General features: G+C 38.1%; 1 protein-coding gene across 1 annotated transcript in view; it reads left to right on the plus strand.

Moving 5' to 3' along the window:
* ATP10B (ATPase phospholipid transporting 10B (putative)) overlaps window positions 1-12509 on the plus strand; it is a 54769-nt gene that overhangs the window by 4940 nt on the left and 37320 nt on the right. The window contains exon 3 of the mRNA XM_062587701.1: window positions 8305-8509. Within this exon, the coding sequence (XP_062443685.1) occupies window positions 8305-8509 (205 nt within the window). The remainder of the gene's footprint in view (window positions 1-8304; window positions 8510-12509) is intronic.

Raw genomic sequence — 12509 nt, forward strand, 5'->3', positions numbered from 1 at the left:
TGTTTGTCATGGAATTGCAATGTATATACAGATCTTATACAGATCTAGGTTAGAGACGTAGCCATGAATACTTTATCATGCCGAAACTTGACATGGGGCCATCTTAAAATTGGTTATCCCATAAATAGGACTTTGATGAACTGTGAATAAATCTTGTCTAGAATCTTGTCTTTCACCAAAGTTTTATGGCCCAAAAAGGTGATGTAAGGGCAAGGAAAATGAGGAGGGCTTCAGACTACAGCATTCATCCTGCCTGGAAAAATGGTGGGTAATTACAACTGCCATCAAATCTGTAGTTACAGCTTATTATATCATGAATAATTTTAATCAGGCTTCTATAGCACTTTCAGAAGCTGGTATTTCTTGTTCTTCTTGCTAGCTGCAAAGACATGGAAGAGTGTAGTGTCTTAATTTTCTTTCTTATGAATCATCTGCTGTAGGTAATCTTGTAACATAGGTGAAAGTCTTTTTCTAGACACTGTGAGTCTTATTAATTTTGTGGCAGCAGAGAATTCTTTTTAATGGAGCAACTGATCTATCATAAGATGAACAATTAATTAATTTTGAAGAGTGTATTTTCTTTTTTTCAATATTCATATTTCAATAACAAGAACTCTGGTTCCCTGTTCCACGAGAAACACAAAGGCGAAGTTCTCTTTTCCAAATGCTGAATATTTTCCAAAACATTCTTGAAGACTGGGGGAAATGCAGTAGCTTGCCCTCCTTGTTCAGAGCAAGGGACATAGAGTTTAAATTGGCTGTCCTGTAAACACATTTCTTCTAATTTTATTTTCACAGAGGTCAGCTGCAATTGTAATCTAGTCTGGTAGCCAAATGAAGAAAAAGACGCTTCAAGTAGCATGTTTAAAGAATGTTTAATTGAAAAAGGGGGAGACTATTAATTGTCATTAAACTGTTCTGGGGATGCTGTTATGTTATGTTATGTTATTATAAATGGTTATCGTAGAATCATAGAATCAGTAAGGCTGGAAGGGACCTCTGGAGATCATCTAGTCCGACCTCCCCACTCAGCATGAGTGTGTTAAACAGGGTTGCATCCAGGTGGGCCTTGAATATCTCCAAACAAATCATACAACAGGAAAAAAAGAGAACTAAAAATTCAAATGCATATGGGAATGTTTAATTGCCCCCTTTCTCCTGGTATTCTTTAAAATATACGTTGTCTAATTCTAAATTTTCCAGGCAATGGGGCTTCCACTACCTTCAAAATGTGATTGTGAAAGCACCTCGTATGATATTCTGCTTTCATTAGTGCTCCTTAATTACATTCAGATTCCTCAAGTTGTCTGGTTTCATATAAGCCTAATTTATTACTTTTCATACATATTATTTAATTATAGTATTTGAATATCTGTGACTGTTATCACATTCATTTTGCTACACCTAGCCCCTTTTAGTCAAGTTCTGTATCACTCTTCGTCTTCCTTATTGGTCCATCCCCCCAAACCTACTTTGGTTATTTTTCTCTGAACTCTCTCCAATTTATTGTTAACTTACTAACAACAGCTACCAGCGCTGAATATAGTATACAGGTCAGCTGTGGGACTGTAGGTGAATGTCAGCTCAACAGCAACTAAAAGCTCTTATTTAATTACCCTGAAGTTCTATAGTGGTTGAGAAAATGCTCAGTATATAATTAACCTATTGCTTGGATCTGGCAAATATCTCAAAAACATTCCAGAATCCAGCTTTAATGATCTACAAACACTCCACAGCATCCAGGCAAGATTTTATATTGATTTATTAGTTACATTGATTTCACACCTTTGGAAGATTTAACTTAAACTTTTCTGCGTGTTTCAGTATACACTTAGATGCGAATACAGGGACTACGCTGTTTAAGATGACACTTGACTGAATCTGCATATGTTAGGCAATCACACCCATAAAAACACTAAAGTGTCTGAGCTGTTCATGTTGCTTAATTTTAAGCACCTAAACCCAGATATCTGAGAGAGTGATTCAGAAAAGAAGTCTATTTTATGTGCTTTGAATCATCCTATGGAGTTACCTGTTAACTAGGTAAGCCACAGGCCTCCTAAATGAGGTGGCCTGACTACACTGTTGGTGAAGCTCTTCTGTGATGCTTTTAGACCCTGTGACTTTCATGTAGGTCCTACAAGCATCGATATACTCTTCCTCTGCAGGTCCACTGACAACATCAGTGGCACAAAAGGTCAGGATGGTCTTTGTTGTGATTATTTTCTCTGCTTAGTATAAGGTTTGAGTTAGTCTCCTGCTTAAAAAAAAGAATACAGTCTCAAGCCAGCTTGAAGTCTCATCTCATGCCCCAGGCAAAATGGCAGTTGATTTTCTTAGACATAGCAACATCTTCTGTATCTATATCTCTGAGTGATGTATGAACTTTTGTAACTGAGGCTCAGGATGTCCTGGTTTCCTACCCCAGCTCCATGTAGTATCCTACGTGGCTGCAGATGCATTTTTATTTAAGCCATAAAACATGAACTTTGATCATTTGAGCATGAATTACTTCATGTAAAAGTTAGTTATATAAGTAAGCTTTACAATGACTGCAGGATAATAATGTGCTGCAGTATTATTGAAACTCGCTATCCATCAGCAAAGATACCATGACACCTCTTTGCTTAATGTCAAATATGAGTATATCATTCTCTCTGTGGAACCATCACCGGCAGTTGGCATTCGCTGGTCTGTTGCCAGAATAGCTTTGATGTACACTTTAGGTACTCTGGAGTTTTTGTACCTAAAAAATCAATGGAAACCTCAGTAAATAATGGATGTTACTGAAGGCAGAAACAGTGCCTTCTGTTTGTGCTAACTGGAAGCATTCTTCAAACTTCTAGCAAGCTCAGAAATGGCCTCAACCAAGAGTACACCAAGGTTTGTTATATGTTGCCATGCAAATACTTGAAACCAGTGATGCCAGAATTGTGAAGAAATAATTAAAACATGAATTCATCTTATGGTGAGCATACTGACTGTGTGGTGAAGAAATATTCAACATGCTGAGCTGACTCAGTGCAGAAAACAAATGTCAAGTTCTTGGCACTCAGCTGGTCCAGGCTGCAGCACTGGAAGGTCAAGGAGGCAAGTTCGCAGTTCTCCTTGTCAGTCAGTGTTCCTCGCTACAGTGAAGATCCTTGCCCTCTTTAGAAGAAAACCTGCAATGACGTTATTAATGCTGCCACCTGTTTTTGTGTTGCCTTATCAACACCTTCCTCAAGATCTATTGCCTGCCAAGGCATTTAAAGCTGCTTCACAGAAGCAGCATGCAGTGGCTTAGCAAACAGCAGCAGAAGCTAATGACTAAGGACAAAAGGCAAATTAAGGAGAAGCTATGTTTCCAACTTAGAGAACTGCAGAGTAGTGACAATGTGGCATTGAGTCCCATACTAACTGGGACTCAAGTGACTGACTACATATATATATATGACAGTGGGACTAATTGAAATAGCATATTTAAATTCTGTAGAGAAGCAGGCTCTCAACATGGTACATGGTCATGTGAGGAGATGAGCATAGCAAAAAGCTGCTTTAAGCTGTGCCTCCCCAAAACTTGGTACATTAATAGGAGCCCTTGGAAACTAATGCTAAGGATCAGCAGTCACTAAATAAGTGATCTTGGCATTATCTGTTCAGTCCATCTAGTGCAAGGCAGAATCTTAGCAATAGCATTTTGCTCTAGGCAGTATTTGAAAGAAAATTCAGATTTTTCCTAAATAATTTGATGCATAACTTAAAAAATGAAGCTCTTAAAGTCTAAGCATGCATGTGCTCAAAATGTTCTTGACTTCTACTTCATTTTATTTCTTCATTTATTTCAGTTCATTATAAAATCAAGGGAGATGGGGATAAAAATGCAAGTTAAAAAAGTCCAGAACACATGGACATAATATATTTCTAAAGTTTTGGTACTTATTTTAAGTCTATACAAGCTTGGTTTTTTTGGTCTATACAAACTTGATTGAATGTAGAATCCTTTTATCATTGAGAGAATATCTTCTATGGTAGGATGCTACAGGCATTTTTAGCACACACAAATTTAGGATTCTTTGTTAGCATTAAGGAACTTGCAGTGCCAAAATCGTATGATTAAAGATGTATTTTGTTAGAGTTGAGAAAAATTTCACTCCAATTTCCTTTGAAAGATGCTTATTGCTGTTTCATTGTGTTATTCAGATCCTGAGAGGATGTTTGCAGCTATGGGAAATGGATATAGCTGCTAACTAATGAGAGCTTGTTATGAGACAGACCTCTGCTAAATAAAGTCATTCATTGATCCTGCTGGCCTCATGTCCATGTCAAAAATCAATCTTCCTGTCTACATAAAGTGACAATAGCCTGGCAGTGATGTGTGATCACTAGTGATGAGCTGACATGGAGAAGGCAGTATCTTCTCCCCTTCAGAAATATCTCCTGCTCAGCAATATTATGGGCCACCTTGTGCTGTGCTCTGATATGGATGCATTTCAGAGTCTGTTTCATCCCTATCCAGGCCCTTCCTCAAGTGCTAAATCCACTTGTTTCCAGTTTTTCCAGTTTTACAGAAGTAGCTCCTAACCTTGAGGTCATGGCCATAAAGTGGTCTTTTGGAAGCAGTTTTCCATATAAAAGCTGGAGTAATCATTAACAGTATGAAAATATCCAGTATTTCCATTTGCAAAATAGTGTGTAAATAGTAGTGAGATTCTACTTGTTGACTGCATAGTACGGAGAATCTCACAGCAATAATATTCTTGATAGGGTAAGTGATGCCTGAGGGAGCCATTTTCAAATATAATATTGTATTGAGCTTGCATCTAATAACAAAAATTTGAGTTTATCTATATATATATATGACAATTTTTTTTAAGTGGCTGATGTTCTAATAATCCAGTGGCAACTTAGAGAGCTAAAGGAGTAGCAAACAGCAGCTTTACTTAAACCAGCAAAGGATCTTGAGATGGAGACTTTAGTTATTCAAGGAAATAAGAGTCACTAAACTAATTGGTTGGTTTGATAGTTGTGAGTGGTAAAAGTTTTTGAAGATTGTCCTCAAAGACAGTCTAGGAGTCATAAGCATACGTGTGAAAGGTGGCTTTTTTTTCTTTCATTTTATCTCCTTGAGGGAGCGTAATTACAGATCTTTTTTCTCCCACTCACCATCTTTCTTGACCTGTATTTTTTTAACTCATTTTTATTGAATTCAAGAACATGCAATTACATTGTTGACACAACGTAAATAATTTATTTTTGTTCCTCCCCAATCTTCAACCACAGCTGGCGTTTTTTAATGATCCTTTCTTCCCAGAAATGTCTTCAGAAAGTCTCTTTACTTCAGACCATCTGATCCAATATTATTAGTCTAATATTCACCTCTGGCAGACTTTCTGAGTGCTCAAGGCTAACTGTCTCCATTTGTCTACCCTGTCTCTGATGAGCGGTATCTTGCTACCCATTATCCCAAGAGAGGAAACGAGTACTTTCTAGGCATGAATTAGGCACCAGATCAACGTGGGATAGAAGACGTGTCTGTGGCTCTGCTTGTGGCTAGTTGCTGTTAATAAATTGTCTGGTAAAGCAGAGAGGACACTGAGAAACTTTTACCTTGGGTCACATCCTTGCTGTACCACAGCCTTGACACTGCGTGCTGTAAGAATCAGATTTCCAGCTCCCTGCCTACTGAAATCACCACATCTTGTTCATTTTATGGCATAAAAGTGTTTGCCTTTTTTATATGTTTCTCGTCAGACCATCTTAGATTTATGAAGTGCTTCTGTTTGTTTAGCAACAGGCGGTTGCGCTATGAACTTTAATCAATGGATAGAAGATGGGCAGTGTTCCCAGTTACGGGAATTGCTAAAAGGAAACTGCTTCGTTGGAACGACCTTGGGAGGCAGCCGGGCCCGCGGTGCGGTGGGGAGCAGCAGGTTGCTTGTGAAGTGCTTTACTTCCTTTTATCCATGACTTGAGCACTAAAAAAAAGTTGTAGAAAGCCTTTGTACTGTAGGAGACTGTTAATCTCTGTTCTTTCAGGAAACAGAGCACTCCTCTACACAGAAATCGTGTTTCTCTCCCAGCTTTGGTGTTCTGCAGCAGAGTCGGCGTTACTCCATCAACCCCCGCGCGGGTCTGGGGCACTGGGCGTTCCTGAATGCTCATCCTAGTCCTCAGGAAGGCTTTTCCTGTGGTCTGAAAGAGGTCACTTGGCTCTTCTGACCCATCTTCTCCTCTGTAATTAGTAAATGGGCAGTGCCTGAAGCTGTGTGCGTAATGTACGTTTCACAGGAGATTATTGAAAAATCTATCACAAAGCTGAGAAAAGATTATTTCTGTGAACCTAGTTTCTCTAGGCTAGTCTGGAAGTTGGCCAGCTGGGCAAGGCCTTTCTACAGCATTTTGTGAGCAGATAAAATCAAAGGGGTGTTTAACGAACATGAGAATTGTGCAAGAGTTGACGCAGAGAGGTAGGACTGCACTGAAGAAGCCCTAGCAAACAGCAGACGCAAACTGTACATAGCATCCAAATGTCTGTGCAAGACAGCTCATCTGCTTGTTCTAAATTGCTTCTGTCCTCCTGTTTTTGTGTTTTAAACAGACAGATTCAGAAGTCCTACAAGGAAGCTATTTGATACAAAAGATTTCCCAATCACTTAGTGTTTTTGTTACATATTATAATCAGTATCCACTTTGCAGAGCAATTAATACTAAACGTATAGCTGAATAAATGCCTTTCAAATAGAAACTGGTCTGAAATATTTTTAAAAAATGAATGACAACATCAAATTAACTTATAACAGTCTTCTGTTCTTCAGTTGGGTCTTTTATGTCTGCTGTTGAGCAAAAGAAACAAGGGCAGGCGTATAAGTAGAGACAGACAAAAGGAGAAAGAAGAATGTAAGAATTAGAAAGTAATGTAAGAATGAAAAATTGTTTTCACAATACCATTATTTAGCACTATGTAAGCACTTTTAACATTGATTAAAGAAATTTATATAATTGGATTTTTTTTAAAAAATAAATAGTGGCTACTACTGGGAAATGCAGAGAATTTAAATAACCTTTAGAACCGTAACCTTTGCAGGAAACTTTTATTTCATGTTGGTTTGTAGATAAGGACGCTAGCCATCTGCAGAGGGTTGCCTGACAGCACTCAGGGCTGGTTCTCCTTTAGGGCAGATGGGGAAAGGAGGTTAGCAGGAAGCAGCCTTTGGCCTGGCTGTGAAGCAATGTGTGGACGTGTGCCTTTGAAGCATAGCAGAACACCTAATCTACTGTATTCCTGCACCACGTCTCATGATATAAACACCTAATTAATTGAAAGACAGTATTCTTCAGGCAGTAAATGAGGACAATTGAACTCTAAAGCAAAAATGAGACTCAGGATCATCACAAGAAGCCCTTTTGCTGTGAGTCTGTTAAAGTATTGTGAGCATTTTTTCCTGTTGCAGATCAAGCCAATTATTTATGTTAAAAGAATGATTTCTTCTCAAAGGTTTAGAAGAACTGGGCCACTGTTGCCTGTGTAGTTTTCCCTTTGACTAATTTTAAAATGTATTGTGCAGTTCTTCTGCTGGCTCGGGTGATTAAGAGTTATTAATGGATCAATTGCTGAAAAGATAATGTCAAAAAAATGTTACTGTAGCCTGAACCATGGAGCAACAGTTTATTGGTGAAGCCGTAGTTTCTTTTCTTTAAGCCCCAAACCTCCTTTCCTTTGTTTTTCGTTTTTTTATGTTTAGAAGCTATGTGGTTTTCATCTCAAGTTTTCCATTAAACTTAGGTTCTAGTTGTGTTATTGTTGTTTAATTTTACAGAGTAACTTCTTTGCTGTTCTTCCTGTTTAAGTCATTTGTATGGGCTAAGCTTGAGACTTGTAATTACCTTTCAAAGGTTACTATGGGAGAGCTGAAGCAAGTCTAGCTGAGATATCAGTTTGCCTCTTTTGGGATTTGTGTGTTGCTGTTGGCAAGTACCTGAGAAACAGGCACTCAGTCTAAAGCAACAAAGTACTTTTGGTGAAATATTTGAATTTCTGGAATAAGATACTTTAAAATGCTTCCCTCTGTGAGTCTGAGCACCTTTCTACTCTTGCTGTGGCCGCTGTTAGAATCAGATAACTTTTGACATAGTAACACGTAGAGATTTTATTCTGAATGTGAGATAGGGCGAAGTGATACTATGAAATGGTCCAAATCACTGATTTCTAGCTGTTGTGCTGTGTCCTTTAAGAAAGCACATCAATGTGCTACCATTCCCTGTTTTTGTTCTGTGAAGACTATTGTGCGACTGTTTACCCAAGCCATGTTTTTAATGCCACAGGGAAGATCATGCCTACGTTGAGAAGTGCTGGAAAGATGTTCAGGTAGGGGACTTTGTGCAGCTGCAGTGCAACGAGACCATCCCGGCCGACATCCTCTTGCTGTATTCCTCTGACCAGAATGGGATCTGCCACTTGGAAACTGCCAACCTCGACGGGGAGACCAACCTCAAGCAACGACGGGTTGTGACAGGCTTCTCTGGCCAGGTGGGTCTGCCGAGAGCCCGGCCCGTGCGCATAACACTTGGTCTGAGCCCCTTTCCATGCCGGCTCCTGGGTGAAATGCAACACGTGGGGCTTCTGATGGGCTACTTGCTCCGATGCAGTTACTGAAACACGTTTGGCTGCTGGTGCTAATACCCTGTACCCAAAGCAGCAGTTTGTCCCAGAAGACTTTTTGTTATGCTGCGACAGGCATGGAGGTAAAAATCTCAGACAGAACTAGTTTGCCTTCCTTTGGCGAAGAGTGCTTAAAGCGTAACACACCCTGTCTGAGACTGACCCAGCCCTTCCCTACGCACGGGCTGTCCGTCACAGTGCGCGGCGCAGCCGGACGCAAGGCCGTCAGAGAGGAGCCAATTACTTACCCTTGGAAATTGGAATACTGTTCATGGCACCCCTTTCGAAATGGGTGTCAGGCTGCTTTAGGGATTTTGCTTCCCTGTTGCACCTGATGCACAGTGGCACGTTTGGTAGGCAGGTACATACGTGACAGTTTGATACGGAGTTGTTCTAAGGCACAGTAACCTGAAACAGTGAAGACCTTTTCTAGGAGTGCAATGAGTAATTGAATAGGAAATTAGGATAAATTAGCATATGAAAAGTTAACTAAAAATTGAAGGTGCAATAGGTTTGATGTATGTTTGAATGTTGGCAGAGATTTGATTTAAGTGCTTAAAAGCAACATTTTTTTTCTGTACATCATATAATTTCTTTTCTACGAACAATTAACTGGAATATTCTCTTGAATCATCTTTGATAAATCTGAAGTTAACAAGAAAATATGACTTACGGTTGCATTCTCTACATTTTTGAAGATTTTTTTTCAACCACACTGGGACAGTTTTTCAGATAACACAGAAGTTTAAGCAGCTGTAACATGTGAAAATGAATATTTTGTTCCATCGGAATTGCTGCAGCAGACAGGAAATATAAAGACTTTGCAGATAATTCTAGGAATTACATGCATTTATTTAGCCATTACTGGCATTAGACCAATCTTTTGGTTTTGTTCAGGGTGGGGAGAAACAGGTGTTAGCAAGAAGCAACCAGATTCCTTAAACAAAAGTAGGCCATTTCCATGGTAAATTGTGGCCAGGTGCTATAATCCAGTTTTACTTAGTCTTTCTTCAAATGGAAATCACCTTGCAGGCATACTTTAATGGGCTTTCCCAGGTTGTGGATGCTGTACTATAAAGCACGCCTTCTTCAGTGCTTTCTTACTATGGTTAGGGAGGATCTTTTTCCTGAGAAAACCCCCCAAATTTATTATGCAGAGATTTAGCAAAAAACATTATACTGCCTACTTAAATAGAAAAAATAAAAAATGCTGCATTTATGTGATGTGGCCATACTTCACACATTAGGCTTTGTATTATACTTTTTATTTTTTAAAAAAAGTAAAGTGCCCTAGTATTACGCCAAATGCAGACTTTTGCTTTGCTTGTTTTATAATACAAGTCTTCCTTTAAGTCAGAAAACCACTGTATAGTGCTTATACTTATAAAATCTTGTGTTTCATAAACCCAGTGGAATGCAAGTCTGCCTGTGGTAATACCCAATATTCAGGAAGGTCAGAGCTTAAACAGTCAACTACATCACCCTGCTATTTCAAAGTAGTAGAGTAAACAAAATGTTGACTGAAATAAACAGTCACTGTATGCTCAATATCATGTACAAGTTTTAGTGTACATGTCTGCAACTTCTTCCTTATTCTTTGTTCTTTGTATAGTCCTGTGATTTATGTGCTGCATAAAACTTACTCTGATTTAATAGTATTTATAAAATTATGAAACTTTAAGGAGGGAGGAAATATATATGAATGAGTTTCATTCTTTATTTCATGATATACTTAGGAATATTGCAGTTCTAACTGTAAAAGACTGAGAGGAAGGAAACTTTCTTTCCTCCTTTTAAACCATTTTCTGACCTGAATTTTCAAATGTAAAATTCTTGTAATCAAAAGAAAAATATTTTTTGAGAGAAGAATCATCTTTCTCCACCTCCTTTCTAGCTTGGAATCTATTAGTTGTTGCATGAGTAATAAGCCACCCTCCAGGTTCCTTTGATATATTGCTGTTTTCCTATTGTATACATATTTCCAGCACACCAAATATGCACTCATTTTCCTATTGATTTTACTGAGCTGAACAAAATTCAACAGAGATTAACAATATTTCTTAAAAGTGATTCTTAAAATATTCAACCTCAGGGGTAGAAGGTAAATAAAGTGCCTTTATATACATCAAGCTTTTGTTTTTCCTCCAATATTTATTTTTATATCAGACTCTCTACTCTCTTGTACTTAGATCATTTTTATACATAAAATATATATGAATATATATCTTGCATAGAAAAAAAAACAGAACAGAAAAAGTAAATTAAGAATTAGAGCCTAGTAAAGAAAAAATTCATATTTTAAACTGGGAATGTGAGGAGTTCCTCTTGCAGTATGATAAAATTGTTATAAATTCTAATGAAGGATTCCTAAGATTTGCAGTTTCTGAAGGAGTCTAATCTCTGAAAGACTCTCTTGCTTTACAGTAAGATAGGGAGCCCCAGTAGCAGACCTAGTTTCCAGCTCTGAACTTTCCTAATGGGAGGAGTTCAGATTCAAGTGGGTTTCAGATCTTTAAGTGTTTTATTACAAAGCAATATTGATAATATTGATTATCTCTTTCATGTTTCTCACTTTTTTTTTTTTGCCATTTCTTAATCTAAATTTAAGATCTTACCTGTCCTTTCAATTAGAAAAAGAAAAAATGTTATTGCAGTCAAGTACCTTTGGTGCAATCCTGTTTCTGTATGAAGACTGTGCCAAGCCTATGTCCTTGAACACGTGAGGAATCAAATGAAAGTGTTTATTGTTGTTCAGCTCCAAGCACTTTCAACTGAACACTTTGCCTAAAAAGCTGTCCTGCTTTGACTCTTCCAGTGCTTTTAACTGTTTCCAGCTCCTTCCTATTTTTGATTCTGTTGTGTATTTTTTTGCTTTTAGTCTTGCTTTTAGTCGTATTTGAATGTGATGCACACATTCAAATTCCCAGGCTCTCATTTTTATGGTCATATTCTCCCAGACAGTAAAGCGCCTTTCCCCACACATTTCAAAATCCTGAATAATCTTGCATTTGAACTTGCTTTGGTTGAAGTCTGTTGTTATTTTATAAAGAAGCCTGTTTGCTATATCCACCTTAAATGAAAGCAGATGCTTTCATTAATTGGCATCAGTGATGTCTTGTCCAATACCCAGCATTTTCTTCAAATAATTTGACTAGTTGTTAAACTAGCAGAGGAAAATCTCAAATCTGGTACAGCATAATACTATCCTTCTTGGAATATGATTCATTGGATTTTAGTAGAAGGTGAGGAGAAAAATAATGCTCTAGGAATTTATATTTTCTCTAATCTGGTTCATGTCATATTGGCACATTTCAGAAAATGCCTTCTCTTGAAAATGTATTTCAGTGATAAAGGATTATATGCAATACCTCTTTTCCCTGACATGTCATAGGATCATATAATAATTCCAGTTGGAAGAGGCCTCAGTAGACTCTAGTCCAACCTCCTGCTCAAAGTAGGGTCAGCACTAAAGCAGATCAGGTTACTCAGGGCTTTAGCCAGTTGAATCTTGAAAACATCCATGGATGGGGACTACATGACCTCTCTGGGCAACCTGTTCCACTGCATGATGTATTCCAACATCAAGTAAAGACAGGTGAGAGAGGCTGAAGCTGAAGATCCTCCAGCATCAGAATATTGATTTTTCTGAGAATATGCTTGTGTTTGTTCCTCTTCATTAATAGGCTGTGGAGTAGTGCAGTTGGCATATAGCATGTTTGTCATTTTACTAATTGTAAATTACTACAGAGAACACCTCTTCAATTACAAGTTCATGCAGGTTCATCAACAGATTCCTAAATGACATCTCTTGGAAAGAGGAAGGTTCTAGTATTAAAAATACAGAAAGGTGACAAAGTGTCAGAAAGTG

This window comes from Rhea pennata, chromosome 14 (assembly GCF_028389875.1).
Source record: "Rhea pennata isolate bPtePen1 chromosome 14, bPtePen1.pri, whole genome shotgun sequence".
In the NCBI taxonomy this organism is placed as follows: Eukaryota; Metazoa; Chordata; class Aves; order Rheiformes; family Rheidae; genus Rhea; species Rhea pennata.